The 23,633-nt window shown below is 44.5% G+C and overlaps 2 protein-coding genes across 6 annotated transcripts in view; both read left to right on the forward strand.

Annotated features, from left to right (window-relative positions):
- Positions 1-13,813, forward strand: part of hip1rb (huntingtin interacting protein 1 related b) — a 33,124-nt gene extending 19,311 nt beyond the window's left edge. The window contains exons 10-32 of one of the 2 annotated variants that reach the window (XM_055886982.1): positions 820-895; positions 1,022-1,186; positions 1,342-1,397; positions 1,561-1,633; positions 3,835-4,018; positions 4,127-4,215; positions 4,360-4,476; positions 4,591-4,692; positions 5,013-5,207; positions 5,469-5,616; positions 5,761-5,847; positions 5,994-6,101; positions 6,246-6,382; positions 6,469-6,579; positions 6,718-6,776; positions 6,877-6,907; positions 7,007-7,069; positions 11,192-11,292; positions 11,419-11,524; positions 11,657-11,780; positions 11,882-11,943; positions 12,041-12,268; positions 12,427-13,813. In XM_055886982.1, coding sequence (XP_055742957.1) covers positions 820-895; positions 1,022-1,186; positions 1,342-1,397; positions 1,561-1,633; positions 3,835-4,018; positions 4,127-4,215; positions 4,360-4,476; positions 4,591-4,692; positions 5,013-5,207; positions 5,469-5,616; positions 5,761-5,847; positions 5,994-6,101; positions 6,246-6,382; positions 6,469-6,579; positions 6,718-6,776; positions 6,877-6,907; positions 7,007-7,069; positions 11,192-11,292; positions 11,419-11,524; positions 11,657-11,780; positions 11,882-11,943; positions 12,041-12,268; positions 12,427-12,435 — 2,431 coding nt within the window. In that variant the 3' untranslated portion in view covers positions 12,436-13,813. The remainder of the gene's footprint in view (positions 1-819; positions 896-1,021; positions 1,187-1,341; positions 1,398-1,560; positions 1,634-3,834; positions 4,019-4,126; positions 4,216-4,359; positions 4,477-4,590; positions 4,693-5,012; positions 5,208-5,468; positions 5,617-5,760; positions 5,848-5,993; positions 6,102-6,245; positions 6,383-6,468; positions 6,580-6,717; positions 6,777-6,876; positions 6,908-7,006; positions 7,070-11,191; positions 11,293-11,418; positions 11,525-11,656; positions 11,781-11,881; positions 11,944-12,040; positions 12,269-12,426) is intronic. The other variant, XM_055886983.1, reaches the window with a different exon arrangement.
- Positions 13,814-15,202: 1,389 nt separating this feature from the next.
- Positions 15,203-23,633, forward strand: part of LOC129826354 (RILP-like protein 1) — a 39,879-nt gene continuing 31,448 nt past the window's right edge. For 2 of the 4 annotated variants that reach the window (XR_008755023.1, XM_055886984.1), the window contains exons 1-2: positions 15,205-15,791; positions 20,711-20,858. Coding sequence is in view for 3 of the 4 variants with exons in the window: in XM_055886984.1 (XP_055742959.1) it covers positions 15,504-15,791; positions 20,711-20,858 (436 nt within the window). In the remaining variant the exon portion in view is untranslated. Of the gene's footprint in view, positions 15,792-20,710; positions 20,859-23,633 lie in introns of all 4 variants that reach the window. The other 2 variants (XM_055886987.1, XM_055886986.1) reach the window with 2 other exon arrangements.

The raw sequence follows: 23,633 nt of genomic DNA on the forward strand, positions 1-23,633 counted from the left end.
CGGTACTGCTTATGAGCATGGCCTTATTTCTATTACAGCATATTGGATGACTGTCATTCATATTCCATTCACCCAGTTCAATGTAACATCAATAGGTTTAGGCTACTACGTGATACTCACATTTTCCCTGTACCCATCATGAGGTTGCTACAACCTAGCCTATGAATAGTGACACATTCAATACCACCTTGAACACTCCTTACAGTTATAAACAAGAATTTCTACTGGACAAATTCAGGTGTGTTTATCCCTGTTTCGTTCCATTTGCTTCCGTTTTAAGATTTTTTTTTCAATAGAATCGGTGGAATGGATACGCCCCTGATCACACGTAAACACAGTTCACATTCTTTTCCAAGCCAAGCCATATTATAACCGCTACACAGCCAACATCATTGTCACCATATTTGCTAAAGTAATGTCATAGTCAACATAGATAATATAACTAACACGTTAGTAAACCCGCTACAATCAATCAGTAACGTTAGTGTACAGTCAGTAAGTAGTTTAGCACTAACACTGGCGGGCCCCAGTGGCAATAAATTTGTCAAATCAAAAGCTTACCTTGACTTGGAAGAGTTCCAGTGTTGTTGGATAGTCCAGCTAGGTAACATGGCATCCCTCTGAGTAGGCTAAACTATCTAGCTGCATTTGCTAGCTAAGTAAGTGAAACTTGGTTCTATTTGTTTCATTTAATTCTGTCCTATACACACCCCCCTCTATTTTAGGGATACAATAATACAACACAGTTTAGAAAATGTTATGTTCTTGTAGATTGTAGTGGCATCATTCAGATCAGTGATTGAAATATTTGCCTTACAGCCTCAAGACCTTCTTCAACAAAGCCAGAGACATGATGTACTTCAAGAGACTCATCCAGATCCCCAAGCTGCCAGAAGTAAGAGCATAGACCGACATAGTAGGGGAAAGATACTGTATTGGGACTCAACCACACTTCCTAGATTGTGGATTCATCTGTGTTTATAGTCCTGTCTTATTTATTTGTGTGTGTGTTCATCCTCAGTCCCCTCCTAATTTCCTGCATGCGGCTTCCCTGGCCAAGCATGCGAGGCCGGTGGTGGTCATCCCAGACGAGGATGAGCCCGAGCAGGTGGATGATGACGATGATGACCCTGAACCGCTGATCAATGTCAGTGACGTCACCATGCCCAGCATGGCGGTGCCACAGGTACGACTTATAGGGCACAAGGTCATGACCTCTGAGGGCAACAGCTATGGCCCATTGAATGTGTATGTCTTATCATTTTTTTATTTTTAAAGTAGCACTAATTTTGGCTGTAGATTGTATAAGCATTCATGCGTCTTCTCTGACTTTTCCTTTAGCAGTTCGACATATTTGATCAAACCTTTGGACCTGCCAATGGTGGTTTTGATGACAGGTTAGTCATTGGTATTTTAGCATCGGTGTGTTTGAAACAGAAGGATATGTAAACTGGTGATGTTTTTTGAACTGACATTTCTGGATATCTTCTTGTGAATTGAGTTAGTAGTGTGTATGTGTGTATCTTTAAGGTTAGTGGCTGTATGTCTTCTGGTCCACAGGGATATTCAGATTGAGAACCTCAAGCGGGATTTGGAGCTATTGAGGACAGATCTGGAAAGGGTCAAAGGAGAGGTAAATAGACATGCGTTTTAATTCCTTTAAACAGATTTTACAGATGTCATACCTAGCTAAAAATAAATGACTTGTACCTCAAATAATACTATTTAAGGGTTAATTATTCCTGTTAACAATGTATATCAATCAAATGTATTTATAAAGCCCTTTTTACCTCAGCCGATGTCACAAAGTTCTATACAGAAACCCAGCCTAAAACCCCAAACTGCAAGCAATGCAGGTGTAGAAGCACGGTGGCTAGGAAAAACTCCCTAGAAAGGCCAGAACCTAGGAAGAAACCCTAGAGAGGAACCAGGCTATGAGGGGTGGCCAGTCCTCTTCTGGCTGTGCCGGGTGGAGATTATAACAGGACATGGTTAAGATGTTCATAGATGAGCAGCAGGGTCAAATAATAATAATCACAGTAGTTGTAGAGGGTGCAACCGGTCAGCACTTCAGGAGTAAATGTCAGTTAGCTTTTCATAGCCGATCATTCAGAGTTAGAGACAGCAGGTGCGGTAGAGATCGTTGAAAACAGCAGGTCCGGGACAAGGTAGCACGTCCGGTGAACAGGTCAGGGTTCCATGGTCAGGGTTCCATAGCCGCAAGCAGGACAGTTGAAACTGGAGCAGCAGCATGACCAGGTGGACTGGGGACAGCAAGGAGTCATCTGACCAGGTAGCCCTGAGGTATGGTCTTTGGGCTCAGGTCCTCAGAGAGAGAGGGAGTTAGAGGGAGCATACTTAAATTCACACAGAACACTGGATAAGACAGGAGAAATACTCCAGATATAACTAGCCCCCCGACACAAACTATTGCAGCATAAATACAGGATGCTGAGACATGAGGGGTCGGGAGACACTGTAGCCCCGTCCGACAATAACCCCGGACAGGGCCAACCAGGCAGGATATAACCCCAGCCACTTTGCCGAAGCACAGCCCCCACACCACTAGAGGGATATCAACAGACCACCAACTCACTACCCTGAGACAAGGCTGAGCATAGCCCAGGAAGATCTCCCCCATGGCACGAACCCGAGGGGGGCGCCAACCCGGACAGGAAGATCACGTCAGGGACTCAACCCACTCAAGTGACGCACCCCTCCTCGGGACGGCATGGAAGAGCACCAGCACATTGTTTTCCCTAAACACCAAGCTACTTTTCCCACTTCAAAAAATAACTATTACTTTTCATTTAAGTTTCTATTCGCTAGTCAGAAAGTCTGTCAAGCCCTCTCCCGCCAAAATGAACGCTATACATCTTCTAGCGATCTATTGATAGGACAGGCACCTGTAAGTCACAAAGCGATCAATGACCGGGAAACACTGCTGGTTTGACAGTCTGCTGTCTGTCCCACCTTCCTGTACCTTTATGATTGGTGTGCGCTTGTGGTAGGTTGCAGTCAAATTTATTTACATGGCTGGAGAGCGCAAGAGAAATCTGCCCATCCCATTTAATGTAAGTGGTAGCAATGAGTCAAAATCCACGTAGCCTAATTATTGTTCATTTTATTTATTTTCTTTCACGTGTTTCCTATAGCCAGCCACAGAGTCATGGTGCGTTGGCTATTGACTGTCCTTTGATTGACGACCGAACAGCAAGTGTTTAGTTTATAAAAGGTGTCGAAATGACTGAATAAAGTCGATCTCCCTAATTTGCGTACTGGTATACTTTTTGGCAATTATCTGCAGATAAATTATGAAAAGCCTGGGGACGCCTGGCTGGCTACTCCGTGAACTTAGGGGAAACACTGATAACCAAGTTTTGACAGTGGTAGACATTGTTGATTTGTAAAGGGGAGAGGAATTTAGGTCATGTGTTGGGCGGATACAAAGTTGAATCGTGGAATGTGGCAACTTGTCTCTGAATGGGAAATGACGTTTGTCTGTGGTCAGAGAAGACCAGAAGGTGTGTCTGGGACAGTGTGAAATATACTGTTGACCCCAATTTCTGCAAATGACTGGCTCCTAATGTGGCCTGTATCTTAACTGTTGCTAAAAGTTTAGGTTTACACCTGTGATATTGAATTGAGCCATCCTAACCTGAAATTGAATACATTTTGTAAAAATAATTTGTACCACTTAACACTTTTGTTTCCCCTGTCTGAGGCCCTCATCCACTCGTGCCGTGTCATGGTGTCCTGTGGTGGTAGTGATCATCTACCCAGGGGAGGTTTACTATGGTGACTGACTGACTACCTACCTCCTCCCTCCTGCAGGCCCAGCGCTACATCACTCAGCTTAAGTCCCAGATCAACAGTCTGGAGGCGGAGCTGGAGGAGCAGCGGGTGCAGAAACAGCGTGCCTTGGTGGAGAACGAGCAGCTGCGCATGGAGCTGGAGGCCACGCGCCGCCGCAATGCTGAGCACGAGAGCGTGCAGGCCACCTTCGGAGAGGCTGAGAGTAAGAGAAGCCAGCCATGCACTAAGTCTGGCATACATGTTCAGTCACATTGTATTGAACACACACTGACGTCTCCCTCTTGTCTCTGACCCCCACTTTGCTACCCAGCGAGAGCCCAGGCCACAGAGCAGCGCTATAACAAGCTGAAGGAGAAGCACACTGAGCTAGTGTCCAGCCATGCAGAACTGCTCAGGAAGGTACAGACTTATGAGGAACCTCACTCACCTCTGTTTTCATTGTGGTTTTCTCCATGTATGCTCATATAGACTCAACTGAGCGATATTTTTCTGTATAGTGTGAAGAGAATGTTTAACAACGTATATGTGACATTGTGTTGGCAGAGTGCAGACACAGTGAAGATGCTGTCAGCCACCCAGCAGACTCAGGAGGAGGTGGAGAGGACCAAGCAGCAGTTGGCTTTTGAGGTGGATCGCATCAAACAGGACGCTGACATGAAGGTTAATGTTATTGAGTATTAGCAATAGTGATCCAGTACTGTTAATGTTATATTTCAGTACTGTATTAACCTTTTGTCTAAATGACTGAATAATGTTATTGTCTTATCATTGCAGCTTGAGGAGCAGAAGTTTGAGATGGAGAAGCTTAAAAGGGAGTTTGAGGAGAAGAAGGCAGAAGTGGAACGTGTCAAAGGCACTCTGCAGAGCAACGAGAAGGTGTGTGTGGTGATGATGCAGTAAATACTGAATAAAGTGGGTTCCCTCCCCTGTGTAATGACACAGGGGACTCATCTGATTCACCATCATGCAAAACTAGATGCAAAAAAATCGCCCCACTTTTCAGACTTGCAAATCAGAATTGGCTGTGAAGGCTATAGGAACCTGCACTGTGTGAGGAAGTGATATGGAAGTCTCACAAACATCAGAAAATACTTTTCTCCACAAAAGTTAATGTACCCATTATTCTGTTATTTGCCTTCTCCCTCTTCCTGTCTCTTCTCTACCCTCTCTCTCTCTCCTCTCCCCCTCTCTCCCAGGTGGGGGAACAGCAGACCAGATCCATGTCCGCGCTGCAGGCGGAGAAGGAGCGACTGATGCACTCTGTGAGTGAGAAGGAGGCAGCACTGTCAGCCCTGCGCCATGCTGCACAGCTGCAGCAGTCGTCCCTGCAGCAGGAGAGGGAGAGGAGCAGCAGGGAGCTGGGAGAGCTGCAGGGCAGGCTGCAGGAGAAGGTCAGTCAGGACAGGACTGCACAGAGTTCATTCAGCTGCTTTGTCTGTCATTTGTTGATTGCAAAAGAGAAAATAGACAAAAGCTATACTGTTGGTCAAATCCCCTATTACATCCCCTGTGCATTGCAAAGTGACAGATTTTATTTAATCATTGAACTATTTGGCTGTCTGCACAATAAAAGATAAACCATTAGTATGTCTGTGCCCATCTTTTTTTCCCTCTGACTGTATGTCTGACTGTGTCTCAATGCATCTGTGTAGTCTAGCCGTGAGGAGCAGCTGCAGCAGAAGCTGCTGGAGGAGCAGTTCTCTCTGCTGCAGGGAACGGTCTCTGAGGCTGAGAGCATCATCCAGGATGCTGTGGCCAAACTGGACGACCCCCTGCACATCCGCTGCACCAGCTCCCCAGGTTAAAATGAGTGAACGTGCACATACACACAGAGATGCTGTTCATGTCACTTAGAACATAGTGAAAGATGACTCATCCATGCATGTGTGTAAATCTATCAAAAGAATGCTTTTCAAGCTTTTTTCTTTCTCTTCACCACCACAGATTACCTGGTCAGTCGGGCAGAGGCCACTTTAGGCTCCATTGACAAAGTGAAAAGGGGTCACTCAGACTACCTGACGAACATGGGAGGTGAGTTGCTCATTACTTTGTGCTCAGTGTTTTTGATATAATTAGTCGTCTTTGAGCAAACCCAGTGATAATGGTCATGAGTGCTCGTTAGTGACAGAGCTTGGCTGTGTTACTGGCAGTGATGCATCCTTTCCACTGTTTACCAGATGTTGGTGGGCTGCTGAGGGCCCTGACCCAGTTCTCCCACCTGGCTGCTGACACCATCATCAACGGCAGTGCCACAGCGCACATGGCTCCCACCGACCACGCCGACCGTAAGGACTTTCTCCTCAAATAGAACGGATTCCTGTTAGAAACGGATCTTGTATCTTATTGGAATTTTACTGAAATATGATATTGAATCCATTTGGTATGTGATTACTGTGTCAGTGTGTATCTTGCACTTTTGCACCCTGCAGGTCTGACTGAGAATTGCAGGGGCTGTGCCACTCAAAGTCTGCAGTTCCTGAAGGACCTCAAGTCCAAGGCCTCTCTCCAGAGGGCAGATCCAGCCTCCATTCGCATTGTGGTCCAAAAGATCCTGAGGCTGGGGAAGGTAATGGACTACTGGGCAGTCTTCTCAATTTTTATTCCTGTCCTTTTACTGTTTTTCTTAATCTCATCTCCTCTTCCAATGCTTAGGAGCTGCGACCTAAAGGTGTGGATGTGCGACAGGATGAGCTGGGAGATCTGGTGGACAAGGAGATGGCAGCCACATCAGCAGCCATTGAGGAGGCAGTGCGCAGAATCGATGTGAGGATCACAACCATGTAGAACATCCCACTGTAGCGGGGAATGACATCACAAGCTCAACACTATCTATACAATATATCTGTATTCATACCCAGGTTTTATCCACATTTCTCAATTGCTGTTTTTCTATATCGAAAGGAAATGATGAATCAGGCACGAAAGGACACCTCTGGTGTCAAACTTGAGGTCAATGAAAGGTCAGTAGTATGTTTGACTTACGCTCTGTATTTTAGTTTAAATACTTGTTAATGCATTTTCCCCCTTTAACTCATCATGATATTACTCCTTGTTTCATAGAATCCTCTACAGCTGCACAGACCTGATGAAGGTAAGATGGCTGCTATTCTACTGTTTTGATTGACTTACTCAAAAGGTCTCATCGAAATCCTAATAATGCTGCGTTCCCTCCTTTCGTCTGTCCTTTTAGGCCATCCATCTACTAGTCCTGACATCAACCGACCTACAGAAGGAGATTGTTGAGGGAGGGAGGGTGAGTCTTGACATTTAAAATTTAATGTTGAAAACTTTGTAAATCTAGCCTGTCATTAGTTTGCCAACGACAACGGTGGTAGGCCTGATCGCCGACAACGGTGGTAGGCCTGATCGCCGACAACGGTGGTAGGCCTGATCGCCGACAACGGTGGTAGGCCTGATCGCCGACAACGGTGGTAGGCCTGATCGCCGACAACGGTGGTAGGCCTGATCGCCGACAACGGTGGTAGGCCTGATCGCCGACAACGGTGGTAGGCCTGATCGCCGACAACGGTGGTAGGCCTGATCGCCGACAACGGTGGTAGGCCTGATCGCCGACAACGGTGGTAGGCCTGATCGCCGACAACGGTGGTAGGCCTGATCGCCGACAACGGTGGTAGGCCTGATCGCCGACAACGGTGGTAGGCCTGATCGCCGACAACGGTGGTAGGCCTGATCGCCGACAACGGTGGTAGGCCTGATCGCCGACAACGGTGGTAGGCCTGATCGCCGACAACGGTGGTAGGCCTGATCGCCGACAACGGTGAGACAGCCTATAGCGAGGAGGTAAGAGTGGTGCCAGGACAACAGCCTCTCCCGCAACATGATCGTGGACGACAGGAGAAGGAGGGCCGAGTACGCCCCCATTCACATTGATGGGGCTGTAGTGGAGCAGATTGAAAGCTTCAAGTTCCTTGGTGTCCACATCACCAACAAACTATCATGGTCCAAACACACCAAGACAGTCGTGTAGAGGACACGAAAACACCTTTTTCCCCACAGGAGACTGAAAAGATTTGTCATGGGTCCTCAGATCCTCAAAAGGTTCTACAGCTGCACCATCGAGAGCATCCTGACTGGTTGCATCACTGCCTGGTATGGCAACTGCTCGGCATCCGACCGCCAGGGCCTACAGAGGGTAGTGCGTAGGGCCCGGTACATCACTGGGGCCAAGCTTCCTGCCTAAAAATTGTCAGACTCAAGCCACCCTATTCTCATAGACTGTTCTCTCTGCTGCCGCACGGCAAGTGGTACCGGTGTGCCAAGTCTAGGTCCAAAAGGCTCCTTAACCGCTTCTACACCCAAGCCATAATAAGACTGCTGAACAGTAAATCAAATGGCTACCGGGACTATTTGCCATGACCCCTTTTTTTACTCTGCTGCTAGTCTTTTTATTCATTTATTTAACAAGGCAATTCTCGCTGTTTATTATTTATGCATAGTCACTTTACTCTACCTAGATGTACAGTACCAGTCAAAAGTTTGGACACATACTCATTCAAGGGTTTATTTTATTTTTACTATTTTCTACATCGTAGAATAATTGTAGAATACATTGTAGAATAATAGTGAAGACATAAACTATGATATAACACACATGGAATCATGTAGTAACCAAAAGTGTTAAACAAATCCAAATGCATGTTAAATTCTTCAAAGTTGCCACTCTTTGCATTTTTTTTATTTATTTAACTAGGCAGGTCAGTTAAGAACAAATTCTTATTTACAATGACGGCCTACCAAAAGGCGAAAGGCCTCCTGCGGGGAATTAAAGTAAAAATAAATTAAATAAAAATATAGGACAAACACACAGACGACAACATAGCATGGCAGCAACACAACATAACAACATGGTTGCAGCACAAAACATGGTACAAACATTATTGGGGGCAGACAACAGCACAAAGGGCAAGAAGGTAGAGACAACAATGCATCACACAAAGCTGCCACAACTGTCAGGAAGAGTGTCCATGATTGTGTCTTTTGAATGAAGAGATGTTCAGTTGGAGGGTTTGTTGCAGCTGATTCTAGTCACTAGCTGCAGCAAACTGAAAAGACGAGCGACCCAAGGATGTGTGCTTTGGTGACCTTTAACAGAATGTGACTGGCAGAACGGGTGTTTGAATGTGCAGATTGAAGGATGCAGTAGATATCTCAGATAGGGGGGAGTGAGGCCTAAGACGGTTTCATAAATGAGCATAAACCAGTGGGTCTTGCAACGGGTTTACAGAGTATAGAGTGCAGTGATGTGTCCTATAAGGAGCATTGGTGGTAAATCTGATGGCCGAATGGTAGAGGACATCTAGCCGCTCGAGAGCACCCTTACCTGCCGATCTATAAATTACGTCTCCATAATCTAGCATGGGTAGGATTGTCATGACTACCTCAAGCTCTAAACCCTCAGAGGTAGTAATCACACCTGTGGGGAGAGGGGCGTGGAGTTCCTACATATGCTGAGCACTTGTAGTCCAACTCATCCCAAATCATCTCAATTGGTTTGAGGTTGGGTGATTGTGGAGGCCAGGTCATCTGATGCACCACTCCATCACTCACCTTCTTGGTCAAATAGCCCTTACACAGCCTGGAGGTGTTGGGTCATTGTCCTGTTGAAAAACAAATGATAGTCCCACTAAGTGCAAACCAGATGGGATGGTGTATCGCTGCAGAATGCTGTGGTAGCCATGCTGGTTAAGTGTGCCATGAATTCTAAATAAACCACTGACAGTGTCATCAGCAAAGCACCCCCACACCATGATATCACCACTTCCATGCTTCATGCTGGGAAGTACACGTGGAGATCATCCGTCCACCTACTTTGTTTCTCACAAACACACGGCAGATAGAATCAAAAATCTCAAATTTGGACTCATCAGACCAAAGGTCAGATTTCCACTGGTCTAATGTCCAATCCTCGTGTTTCTTAGGCCAAGCAAGTCTCTTCTTCGTATTGGTGTCCTTTTAGTAATGGTTTCTTTGCAGCAATTTGACCATGAAGGCCTGATTTCATGCAGTCTCCTCTGAATAGTTGATGTTGAGATGTGTTTGTTACTTGAACTCTGTGAAGCATTTATTTGGGATGCAATCTGAGGTGCAGTTAACTCTAATGAATGTATCCTCTGCAGCAGAGGTAACTCTAATGAATGTATCCTCTGCAGCAGAGGTAACTCTAATGAATGTATCCTCTGCAGCAGAGGTAACTCTAATGAATGTATCCTCTGCAGCAGAGGTAACTCTAATGAATGTATCCTTTACAGCAGAGGTAACTCTAATGAATGTATCCTTTACAGCAGAGGTAACTCTAATGAATGTATCCTTTACAGCAGAGGTAACTCTAATGAATGTATCCTCTGCAGCAGAGGTAACTCTAATGAATGTATCCTTTACAGCAGAGGTAACTCTAATGAATGTATCCTTTACAGCAGAGGTAACTCTAATGAATGTATCCTCTGCAGCAGAGGTAACTCTAATGAATGTATCCTCTGCAGCAGAGGTAACTCTAATGAATGTATCCTCTGCAGCAGAGGTAACTCTAATGAATGTATCCTCTGCAGCAGAGGTAACTCTGGGTCTTCCTTTCCTGTGGTGGTCCTCATGAGAGACAGTTTCATCATAGCGCTTTATGGTTTTTGCAACTGCACTTGAAGACACTTTCAAAGTTTGACCTTCATGTCTTAAAGTAATGATGGACTGTCGTTTCTCTTTGCTTAATTGAGTTGTTCTTGCCATAATATGGACTTTGTCTTTTACCAAATAGGGCTATCTTCTGTATACCACCCCTACCATGGCTCAACACAACTGATTGGCTCAAACGCATTAAGAAGGAAATAAATTCCACAAATTAACTTTTAACATGGCACACCTGTTAATTGAAATGCATTTCAGGTGACTACCTCATGAAGCTGGTTGAGTGTGCGCAAAGCTGTCTTCAAGACAAAGGGTGGCTACTTTGAAGAATCTCAAACATAAAATAACACTTTTTTTGGTTACCACATGATTCCATATGTTATTTCATAGTTTTGATGCCTTCACTATTATTTTACAATTTAGAAAATAGTAAAATAAAGAAAAACCCTTGAATGAGTAGGTGTGTCCAAATTTTGGACTGGTACTGTATATATTACCTGGACTAACCTGTACCCCCGCACATTGACTCTGTACCGGTACCCCCTGTATATGTTTTTGTTTCTATGTTCCTTCATTTTATTTAGTAAATATTTTCTTTAACTCTTTAAAAAATATATATTTTAACTGCATTGTTGGTTAAGTGTTTAAGTGAGCATTTTTAGCTGTTGTATTTGGTGCATTACTTTTTTTTAAAGTAATGTCCTGATCACTGCTAGACTTAATCTTCTCTCTCTAGGGTGCAGCCACTATTAAAGAATTCTACGCCAGGAACTCCCGTTGGACTGAGGGACTCATCTCTGCCTCCAAAGCTGTGGGATGGGGAGCCACACAGATGGTGTAAGTGCATTATAGGGGGTCGTCTCAACTTTTTATACGAGTGTGGTAATTTGTGTGTGTGACTCAGAGATCCCTCATGTTATAGGACGGGATGATGGTGTGATGTTTGTCTGGTTTCTCCCACAGTGAGTCCGCTGATAAAGTGGTGCTGCACACTGGTAAATATGAGGAGCTCATCGTCTGCTCACACGAGATCGCTGCTAGTACAGCACAGCTGGTTGCTTCCTCCAAGGTGAGAAACAAACACACAAGCTTTTTAACTCTGTGTTCCCTTTCCCCTTGCCAATCTGTTTATTCTATTTTATATTCAAAGTATGTCCCTATCACTGTTTTCTTCATTCTCCCCCTCTCCTTCTGCATTTAGGTAAAGGCAGACCGCAACAGTACGAAACTGACAGCTCTCCAGCAGGCTTCTCGCCGTGTGAATGAGATGGCAGCCAACGTGGTGGCCTCCACCAAGACAGGCCAGGAGAACCTGGAGGACAAGGGTTAGTGTGGTTGGTTGTGTGTCTTCACAAACAGATGTGAATCCTCTCAGGCCTTATGAGTCATATGGCTGTGTTTGATGAGTTTCCATTTTTTTCTGCAGATACCATGGACTTCTCTGGAATGTCCCTCATCAAGTTAAAAATGGAGGAAATGGAGTCGCAGGTGAGTCACCAGGCCTGTGTGTGTGTTTTTGAGCCTCTGCATGCCATGTGTTTGTTCTGTGTGAAAGTAACCTTTCTCAAATGTATGTTTGTCTCAGGTGAAGGTGTTGGAGCTAGAGAATCAGCTGGGTAATGAGCGTCTACGTCTGGGAGAGCTCAGGAAGAAGCACTATGATATAGCAGGTGTTCCAGCAGCAGACCTCTCAGAGGACAATGGCCTGGCCCCCTCATCTGCCTCTGAGCCCTCCTCACCCAAACCCTCCAAGCCTAGCATTATGAGGAAACCTGCCTTGGCTCAGAAACCCAACTTACCACCTAAAAATATGGTAAGGGCCAAAATGGCTGGATTTGTGTTCATGTTTAGGGTAGTACTTGCTAAAGAAACTGACACATTTAAAAAAAATCCCAACTAACTCTTATGCTTCACCAAATACAAAATACTCTAATGCTATTTCAAATATGTGTGTTGTCTGTCTTATTGCAGTTCAGGTAGACTGATGCAGGCTAGAGAAGGACATCTCCATGCTGGATGGTCGGGTTGATCTGAGACACACAGCCATCATATGAAGTGAACACAGGGTCCTTTTGAGCTGCCTCTAACCAGACGATCCTCTTTCCCAACCCCAACCTTACCTCTGTCCCTCTTTCTTTTCTTTTGCCAAACTGGAACTTGTGCTCCTCTTCTTCAGCCTGATTTTATCCCTCAGTGCTTTCTGCCTCTGAAGGAGAAATGCTCTATCCTTCTTTTATAGATTAAACATCATATGCCACCAAGGTGGTATTCTTTGTTTTCGTGGACATAATGGTATTAAAAACTGAAAGGGAAAATATTTGAGGAAATCATGCAAAATCATCTTTTTTTTGCAGCAATGCCATTTTGTGTCTGAACTTTTTACCTATAGCCTACTGTATATTAAAAATACTAATTTTATTAGTATGGACAGGATCACTGCAACATCACAAAATGACAGCAACATATTGAACTAGGCCATATCTGGGACAGCCTCATGTTGCTGTAATTTTCTATGTTGGTTGGTGTGTAGGAAAGGAAGGAGACATTGGCACACAGATTATGCGGAGAAGAACATATTTCCACACAGGAAGTCCTGTTCGGTGTCTGTATTAGTTCCAGGTTGTCATTCCTCCTATAGCTTGATCTATTTCTAAGTGGGACTGTGGTCCCGTGCTCAACTCATTCCATATCACCAAATGATCATCAGTAAGACCAGGGGGTGAGAATTTTCAGACAACCCTGTTTAGGTTAGTGTTTGATTCTAGATTTGACCAATTTAACCACTGGTACAGGAACAGCTCCCATCATTAAAGCATTCACTAGTTTAGCTATACACATGGTCATAAGGAAGTATAATTATGCATTTTTTATATCTATATACAATTGGAAATTCACTCAATGGGGATTAGCAATCTGCACATCACAAATTATTCTTTGCATCTCTTCTACGTGCTCCCTAGCCACTGAATGTCTCACACTGGGTATATAAAACTGGCTACGCAGTCAAAGGATGTTGGTGAAGATGTTGGTACACACGGAATCTCTGTACTTGACAAATAATTATCACCTTGAATTTTTAAAGAGGAAGGCTACTTTCCAAAGCTGAAAATGGACAGGGGGGCTGTACAGTATGTGGAACTCTTCTTTTGCTTCTGGGAGCTTTTCTTATGATTACTTCTGTGCTTTCATTTGTAATAAACATATTTATACATTCAAATCTATTAATATATTTTAGTAAAGATTACTGTGGTTCCTCCATGTGAACAAAAATATAAATGCAACATGTAAAGTGTTGGTCCTATGTTTCATTAGCTGAAATAAAAGATCCCATAAATGTTCCATAAGCACAAAAAGCTTATCTCTCATTGTATGCATACATTTGTTTACATCCCTGTCAGTGAACATTTCTCCTTTGCCAATTGAATCCATCCACCTGACAAGTGTGGTATATCAAGAAGATGATTAAAAGGTATGATTATTACACAGGTGCACCTTGTGCTGGGGGCAAGAAAAGGCCACAAGAATTTGCAGTTTTGTTATACAACCCAATGCCACAGACATCTCTAGTTTTGAGAGAGTGTGCAATTGATATGCTGACTGCAGAAATGTTCATCAGAACTGTTGCCAGAGAATTGTATTTCTCTACCATCAGCTGCCTCCAATGTCATTTTAGAGAATTTGCCAGTATGTTCGACCAGCTACATAACGGCAGACCACGCGTGGACATGCCAGGACCTCCACATCCAGCTTCTTCACCTGTGAGATTGTCTGAAACCAGCCACCCGGACAGCTGATGAAACTGGGTTTGCCGTCTCAGGGGAGCTCACCTGCGTGCTTGTCGTCCTCACCAGGGTCTTGATCTGACTGCAGTTCAAAGTCGTAATGGACTTCTGTGGGCAAATGCTCACCTTCGATGGCCACTGGCATGCTGGAGAAGTGTGCTCTTCATGGATTAATCCTGGTTTCAACTGTACCGGGCAGATGGAAGACAGTGTAGCGTGCAAGGTGTCGTAAGGCCAAGCAGTTTATTGATGTCAATGTTGTGAACCGAGTGCCCCATGGTCATGGTGGGGTTATGGTATGGGCAGATATAAGCTATGGACAATGAACACAATTGCATTTGAATGCACAGAGATACTGTGACGAGATCCTGAGGCACATTGTTGTGCCATTCATCCACCGCCACACCATGTTTCAGGATGATAATGCACGGCCCCATGTCACAAGGATCTGTACAGAATTCCTGGAAGTTGAAAATGTATCAGTTCTTCCATGGCCTGCATACTCACCATACATGTCACCCGTTGAGCGTGTTTGGGATGCTTTGGATTGACATATGACAGCTTGTTCCAGTTCCTGCTAATATCCAGCAACTTCGCACAGCCATTGAAGAGTGTGACAACATTCCACAGGCCACAATCAACAGTCTGATCAACTCTATGCGAAGGAGATGTGGTGTCCTGCATGAGGCAAAAGGTGGTTACACCAGATACTGACTGGTTTTCTGATCCACGCCCTACCTTTTTTTAAGGTATCTGTCACCAACAGATGCATATCTGTATTCCCAGTCATGTGAAATTCATAGATTAGGGCCTAATGCATTTATTTCAATTGACTAATTTCCTTATATGAACTGTAACTCAAAATCTTTGAAATTGTTGCATGTTGTGTATATATTTTTGTTCAGTCTTTATTCACTTTCATATTAACATTGGGCAAGAACGATTAATTCAGAGAGGATAGAAAGAAGAAAAACTTACTGACCTGAAAGTGCCAATCACACAAGTACACTTCAACAGGAGAACCAAGAATAACTTGACATGCGCAGTGGGCTACACAGAACGTTCATAGTTCGTGATAGGTATTGGATTGCACTCTGGGGAATCTGGAAGTTGAGAATTATTTTTGAAATAGGCCTACATTCAAAGAGTTGTAAGAAATATCGGAAAGAATAGCAATAAGAAGTAGGCCTAGATCATACTACAAACGTTACACAATAATAACTGTCAGATAACTGTCCTTGTTGATTTCGGAGGGGAGAAACAGACATGGAAGACTTCGGAACACCCCTGGACAAAAATGCTACGGAGTTAACCGTTATGGACGTCTATGACATTGCCGCGGTTGTGGGACAGGAGTTTGAACGCATTATCGATCAGTTTGGATGCGAGGCTTCACTGCGGCTGATGCCCAAAGTGGTCCGGGTTCTGGAAGTTCTAGAGGTGCTGGTCACCCGAAACAATATCAACCCAGAGACGGAAGAGCTACGGCGTGAGCTGGACAGGTTGCGAATGGAACGGAATGACAGATTGAAGAAAGAGCAGCTACATCAAAAGGTGTGTGTTTACCGAAATATTTAGCTCACGTGTGCAACACGAAGAGTAGCCTACTACACCAAGTATTGGCTTTTCATGGCATTCCTCTGCTCTCTGACACGCGGTGTCACATTGCACAAGACCATGTTGACAAAAGTTACATAAGAAATGTTTTACACATGCTGGAGCCACACTGCACCAAATACCCTGGTTTCAGACTCTTAATTATCCTTACTACTCTAAAGACTAGCCACTTCCATGCCAGTCGGGAGAATGTAGGTGTTTTAAACACGCAAAACACTTGTTTCTCCACCGACAGTTGGATAAGGGAACTAACTATAGGTTGTTACAGCCCCCACCCTCTTGTCAGACTCCATACATAAAGTGTACAACATCAGACAAAATAAAATATACACCGAATAAATTGCAAGTGTAACGGATGTGAAATGGCTAGCTAGTTCGCGGTGGTGCGCGCTAATAGCGTTTCAATCGGTTACGTCACTCGCTTTGAGACCTTGAAGTAGTGGTTCCCGGGGCGAGGGGACGCCATAAAGTTAAACTGTTACACAAGCACTAATAGTGCAATACACATTTTATAAAAAAAATAAATGCACAATATCAATACATTTATCACCCAAAACGATATAAAGGGAAGAAAAGATAAGGGGGTAATGTTCTGTGTGTGTATATGTAAAGGTGAGTCGGTGCAAAAAGTTTTGAGAATCAGGTGTGAATAGTTCTTAAAGTCTGGTCAAATAAAATAACTTTTGATTTGTCACATACTTCGTAAACAACTGGTGTAGACGAACAGTTAAATGCTTACTGGTCCTTTACCAAAAATGCAGAGTTAAAAAAAGAAATAGTGACACGATTAACAAATACACAGTGAATAATGAATAACAATAATGAGTAAAAATAACATGGCTATATATAGGGAGTACCAGTATCAAGTCGATGTGCAGGGGTACGAGGTAATTGAGGTATCTAGTATGTACATGTAGTAGGGGTGAAGTGACTAGGCAAAAGGATAGATTAACAGCAGCAGTATATGTGGTAATTGAAAGCTTGTGCGTGTGAGTGGTGTCAGTATGCATATGTGTGTGTGGGCATTTGTAGTGTATGTGTGTGTGCATGGAGTCAGAACAAGAGAGTTGCAGGTAGTCCGGGTAGCCATTTGATTAGCTATTTAGCAGTCTTGTTTAGTAGTCTTAAGGCTTGTCGCTGGAAGCTGTTTAGGGTCCTGTTGGTTCTGGACTTGGTGCACCGGTACCACTTTATGTGCAGTAGCAGAGAGTACAGTCTATGGCTTGGGTGGCTGCAGTCAGAATTATTTTGGGGCTTTCCTCTAACACCGCCTGGTATAGAGGTCCTGGATGGCAGGGAGATCGGCTCCAGTAAAGTACTGGGCCATACTCACCACCCTTTGTAGCACCTTGTGATCGGGTGCCTTGCAGTTGCCTGTCAAGCGGTGATGCAGCCAGTCAAAATGCTCTCAACGGTGCAGCTGTAGAACTGAGGGCCCGAGCCAAATCTTTTCAGCCTCCTGAGGGGGCCGAGGTGCTGTTGTGTCCTCTTCACGTGTCCCCTTGCATACCGCACCAACAGATCCACAGATGATGCAATCTCTATTGCACTCAACACTGCCCTTTCCCACCTGGACAAAAGGAACACCTATGTGAGAATGCTATTAATTGACTACAGCACAGCATTCAACCCCATAGTGCCCTCAAAGCTCATCATTAAACTAAGGTTCCTGGGACTAAACACCTCCCTCTCCAACTGGATCCTGGACCACCTGACGGGCCGCCCCCAGGTGGTAAGGGTAGGTAGCAACACATCCGCCACGCTGATCCTCAACACAGGGGCTCCTCAGGGGTGCGTCCCCTCCTGTACTCCCTGTTCACGCATGACTGCATGACCAGGCACGACTCCAACACCATCATCAAGTTTGCCGATGACACACCAACAACGATGAGACAGCCTATAGGGAGGTCAGAGACCTGGCCGTGTGGTGCCAGGACAACAACCTCTCCCTCAATGTGATCAAGACAAAGTAGATGATTGTGGACTACAGGAAAAGGATGACCGGGCACCTCCCCATTCTCATTGACGGGGCTGCAGTGGAGCAGGTTGAGAGTTTCAAGTTCCTTGGTGTCCACATCATCAACAAACTATCATGGTCCAAACACACCAAGACAGTCGTGAAGAGGGCATGACAAAACCTATTCCCCCTCAGGAGACTGAAAATATTTGACATGGGTCCTCAGATCCTCAGAAGGTTCTACAGCTGCACCATCAAGAGCATCCTGACTGGTTGCATCACTGCCTGGTATGGCAAGTGCTCGGCCTTCGACCGCAAGGCACTACAGAGGGTAGTGTGAATGGCCCAGTACATCACTGGGACCAAGCTTCCTGCCATCCAGGACCTCTATACCAGGCAGTGTCAGAGGAAGGCCCTAAAATCATATTTAAAATATTGTTAGTTAAGGATTTGTAAGTAAGCATTTCACTGTAAGGTCTACACCTGTTGTATTTGACTTTTAATCAATGACACCTTTGTTTTATGTGCAATTATGCAGAAAGAAAAAGTTAAAGATGCTATACCTGTGTGTGTGTGTATGTATGTATGTACAGTTGAAGTCGGAAGTTTACATACACTTAGGTTCGAGTCATTAAAACTTGTTTTTCAACCACTCCACAAATTTCTTGTTAACTATAGTTTTGGCAAGTCGGTTAGGAAATCTACTTTGTGCATGACACAAGTAATTTTTACAACAATTGTTTACAGACAGATTATTTCACTTATAATTCATTGTATCACAATTCCAGTGGGTCAGAAGTGTACATACACTAAGTTGACTGTGCCTTTTAAACAGCTTGAAAAATTCCAGAAAATGATGTCATGGCTTTAGAAGCTTCTGTTTGGCTAATTGACATAATTTGAGTCAATTGGAGGTGTACCTGTGGATGTATTTCAAGGCCTACCTTCAAACTCAGTGCCTCTTTGCTTGACATCATGGGAAAATCAAAAGAAATCAGCGAAGACCTCAGAAAATAATTGTAGACCTCCATAAGTCTGGTTCATCCTTGGGAGCAATTTCCAAATGCCTGAAGGTACCACGTTCATCTGTACAAACAATAGTACGCAAGTATAAACACCATGGGACCACGCAGCCGTCTTACCACTCAGGAAGGAGACTCGTTCTGTCTCCTAGAGATGAACGTACTTGGGTGTGAAAAGTGCAAATCAATCCCAGAACAACAGCAAAATACCTTGTTAAGATGCTGGAGGAAACAGGTACAAAAGTATATATATCCACAGTAAAACAAGTCCTATATCGACATAACCTGAAAGGCCGCTCAGCAAGGATGAAGCCACTACTCCAAAACCGCCATAAAAAAAGCCAAACTGTGGTTTGCAACTGCACATGGGGACAAAGATTGTACTTTTTGGTGAAATGTTCTCTGGTCTGATTAAACAAAAATAGAACTGTTTGTCCATAATGACCATCGTTATGTTTGGAGGAAAAAGGGGGAAGCTTGCAAGCCGAAGAACACCATCCCAACCGTAAAGCACGGGAGTGGCAGCATCATGTTGTGGTGGTGCTTTGCTGCAGGAGGGACAGGTGCACTTAACAAAATAGATGGTATCATGAGGTTGGAAAATGATGTGGATATATTTATAAGCAACATATATAATATATATATATATGTTATTGTGGCCTGCTGGAGGTCATTTTGCAGGGCGCTGGCAGTGTACCTCCTTGCACAAAGGCGGAGGTAGCGGTCCTGCTGCTGGGTTGTTGCCCTCCTACGGCCTCCTCCACGTCTCCTGATGTACTGGCCTGTCTCCTGGTAGCGCCTCCATGCTCTGGACACTACGCTGACAGACACAGCAAACTTTTTTGCCACAGTTCGCATTGATGTGCCATCCTGGATGAACTGCACTACCTGAGCCACTTGTGTGGGTTGTAGACTCCGTCTCATGCTACCACTAGAGTGAGAGCACCGCCAGCATTCAAAAGTGACCAAAACATCAGCCAGGAAGCATAGGAACTGAGAAGTGGTCTGTGGTCACCACCTGCAGAATCACTCCTGTTTTGGGGGGTGTCTTGCTGATTGCCTATAATTTCCACCTTTTGTCTATTCCATTTGCACAACAGCATGTGACATTTATATTCAATCAGTGTTGCTTCCTAAGTGGACAGTTTGATTTCACAGAAGTGTGATTGACTTGGAGCTACATTGTGTTATTTAAGTGTTCCCTTTATTTTTTTGAGCAGTGTAAATATATATATATATATATATATATGTGTGTGTGTAAATATATATATATAAGCAACATCTCAAGACATCGGTCAGGAAGTTAAAGCTTGGTTGTAAATGGGTCTTCCAAATGGACAATGACCCCAAGCATACTTCCAAAGTTGTGGCAAAATAGCTTAAGGACAACAAAGTCAAGGTTTTGGAGTGGCCATCACAAAGCCCTGACCTCAATCCCATAGAAAATTTGTGGGCAGAACTGAAAAGGCGTGTGCGAGCAAGGAGGCCTACAAACCTGACTCAGGTACACCAGCTCTGTCATGAGGAATGGGCCAAAATTCACCCAACTTTTTGTGGGAAGCTTGTGGAAGGCTACCCAAAACGTTTGACCCAAATTAAACAATTTAAAGGCAATGCTACCAAATACTAATTGAGTGTATGTAAACTTCTGACCCACTGGGAATGTGATGAAAGAAATAAAAGCTGAAATAAATAAATATTATTCTGACATTTCACATTCTTTAAATAAAGTGGTGATCCTAACTAAGACAGGGAACTTTTACTAGGATTAAATGTCAGGAATTGTGAAAAACTGAGTTTTTAAATGTATTTGGCTAAGGTGTGTGTAAACTTCCGACTTCAACTGTGTTTGTGGGTGCGGTTGATGCATCCCCCAGGAGTTGGAGCTGGTGGAGGACGTGTGGAGAGGGGAGGCCCAAGACCTGCTGTCTCAGATCACACAACTGCAGGTGGAGAATAAGAGCCTTCGGAAGAGCCTGTTCCTAAAAGACTCACCTGTGACTGAGAACCTGCAGAGACAGGAGGGTATGTGCAGCACATTGGCATTTAGCAGCAATGTGGTCTCAGAGCATTTCGTATTATTCTTTAAGTAAATCCGAGACTCCTAGTCAGTTGTACAACAGAATGCATTCAACTGAAATGTGTCTTCTGCATTTAACCCAACCCCTCTGAATCAGAGAGGTACTGGGGGCTGCCTTAATCGACATCCACGTCTTAGGCGCCCGGGGAACAGTAGGTTAACTGCCTTGCTCAGGGGCAGAATTTAGTATGATATGTCACATTTCTTATGGTATTTGTCGATCATCCATTTTATTTTTTTTCACCTTTTATTTAACCAGGTTGGCCAGTTGAGAACAAGTTCTCATTTACAACTGCGACCTGGCCAAGATAAAGCAAATCAGTGCAAATCAATTTTTGTTTTAGATTCCGTCTCTCACAGTTGAAGTGTACCTATGATAAAAAATTACAGACCTCTACATGCTTTGTAAGTAGGAAAACCTGCAAAATCGGCAGTGTGTCAAATACTTGTTCTCCCCACTGTAGTTGGGTGGGCTATTTACAGATGGGCTGTGTACAGGTGCGATGATCGGTAAGGTGCGATGATCGGTAAGCTGCTCTGAACGCTAATAATAAAGTTAGTGAAGGAGATGTAAGTCTCCAGCTTCAGTGATTTTTGCAATTCGTTCCAGTCATTGGCAGCAGAGAACTGGAAGGAAAGGCGGCCAAAGGAGGAGTTGGCTTTGGAGATTTTTTTTATTTTTTTTTTTATTTTTTTTTTCACCTTTATTTAACCAGGTAGGCTAGTTGAGAACAAGTTCTCATTTGCAACTGCGACCTGGCCAAGATAAAGCATAGCAGTGTGAACAGACAACAACACAGAGTTACACATGGAGTAAATAATAAACAAGTCAATAACATGGTAGGAAAAAGAGAATCTATATACAATGTGTGCAAAAGGCATGAGGTAGGCAATAAATCGAATAATTACAATTTAGCAGATTAACACTGGAGTGATAAATCATCAGATGATCATGTGCAAGAAGAGATACTGGTGTGCAAAAGAGCAGAAAAGTAAATAAATAAAAGCAGTATGGGGGTGAGGTAGGTAAATTGGGTGGGTAGTTTACAGATGGACTATGTACAGCTGCAGCGATCGGTTAGCTGCTCGGATAGCAGATTTTTAAAGTTGTTGAGGGAGATAAAAGTCTCCAACTTCAGAGATTTTTGCAATTCGTTCCAGTCGCAGGCAGCAGAGAACTGGAAGGAAAGGCGTCCAAATGAGGTTTTGGCTTTAGGGATGATCAGTGAGATACACCTGCTGGAGCGCGTGCTACGGGTGGGTGTAGCCATCGTGACCAGTGAACTGAGATAAGGCGGCACTTTACCTAGCATAGCCTTGTAGATGACCTGGAGCCAGTGGGTCTGACAACGAACATGTAGCGAGGGCCAGCCGACTAGGGCATACAGGTCGCAGTGGTGGGTCGTATAAGGTGCTTTAGTAACAAAACGGATGGCACTGTGATAAACTGCATCCAGTTTGCTAAGTAGAGTATTGGAAGCTATTTTGTAGATGACATCGCCGAAGTCGAGGATCGGTAGGATAGTCAGTTTTACTAGGGTAAGTTTGGCGGCGTGAGTGAAGGAGGCTTTGTTCCGGAATAGAAAGCCGACTCTAGATTTGATTTTGGATTGGAGATGTTTGATATGAGTCTGGAAGGAGAGTTTGCAGTCTAGCCAGACATCTAGGTACTTATAGATGTCCACATATTCTAGGTCGGAACCATCCAGGGTGGTGATGCTAGTCGGGCGTGCGGGTGCAGGCAGCGAACGGTTGAAAAGCATGCATTTGGTTTTACTAGCATTTAAGAGCAGTTGGAGGCCACGGAAGGAGTGTTGTATGGCATTGAAGCTCATTTGGAGGTTAGATAGCACAGTGTCCAGGGAAGGGCCGGAAGTATACAGAATGGTGTCGTCTGCGTAGAGGTGGATCAGGGAATCGCCCGCAGCAAGAGCAACATCATTGATGTATACAGAGAAAAGAGTCGGCCCGAGAATTGAACCCTGTGGTACCCCCATAGAGACTGCCAGAGGACCGGACAACATGCCCTCCGATTTGACACACTGAACTCTGTCTGCAAAGTAGTTGGTGAACCAGGCAAGGCAGTCATTAGAAAAACCGAGGCTATTGAGTCTGCCGATAAGAATATGGTGATTGACAGAGTCGAAAGCCTTGGCCAGGTCGATGAAGACGGCTGCACAGTAATGTCTTTTATCGATGGCGGTTATGATATCGTTTAGTACCTTGAGCGTGGCTGAGGTGCACCCGTGACCGGCTCGGAAACCGGATTGCACAGCGGAGAAGGTACGGTGGGATTCGAGATGGTCAGTGATCTGTTTGTTGACTTGGCTTTCGAAGACCTTAGCTAGGCAGGGCAGGATGGATATAGGTCTGTAACAGTTTGGGTCCAGGGTGTCTCCCCCTTTGAAGAGGGGAATGACAGCGGCAGCTTTCCAATCCTTGGGGATCTCAGATGATACGAAGGAGAGGTTGAACAGGCTGGTAATAGGGGGTGCGACAATGGCGGCGGACAGTTTCAGAAATAGGGGGTCCAGATTGTCAAGCCCAGCTGATTTGTATGGGTCCAGGTTTTCCAGCTCTTTCAGAACATCTGCTATCTGGATATGGGTAAAGGAGAAGCTGGGGACGCTTGGGCGAGTAGCAGCGGGCCGGGCGGGGCTGCTGGCAAAAGGTTGGAGTCGACCGGTGGAAGGCATGGCCAGCCATTGAGAAATGTTTGT

This window comes from Salvelinus fontinalis, chromosome 28 (genome assembly GCF_029448725.1).
Source record: "Salvelinus fontinalis isolate EN_2023a chromosome 28, ASM2944872v1, whole genome shotgun sequence".
In the NCBI taxonomy this organism is placed as follows: Eukaryota; Metazoa; Chordata; class Actinopteri; order Salmoniformes; family Salmonidae; genus Salvelinus; species Salvelinus fontinalis.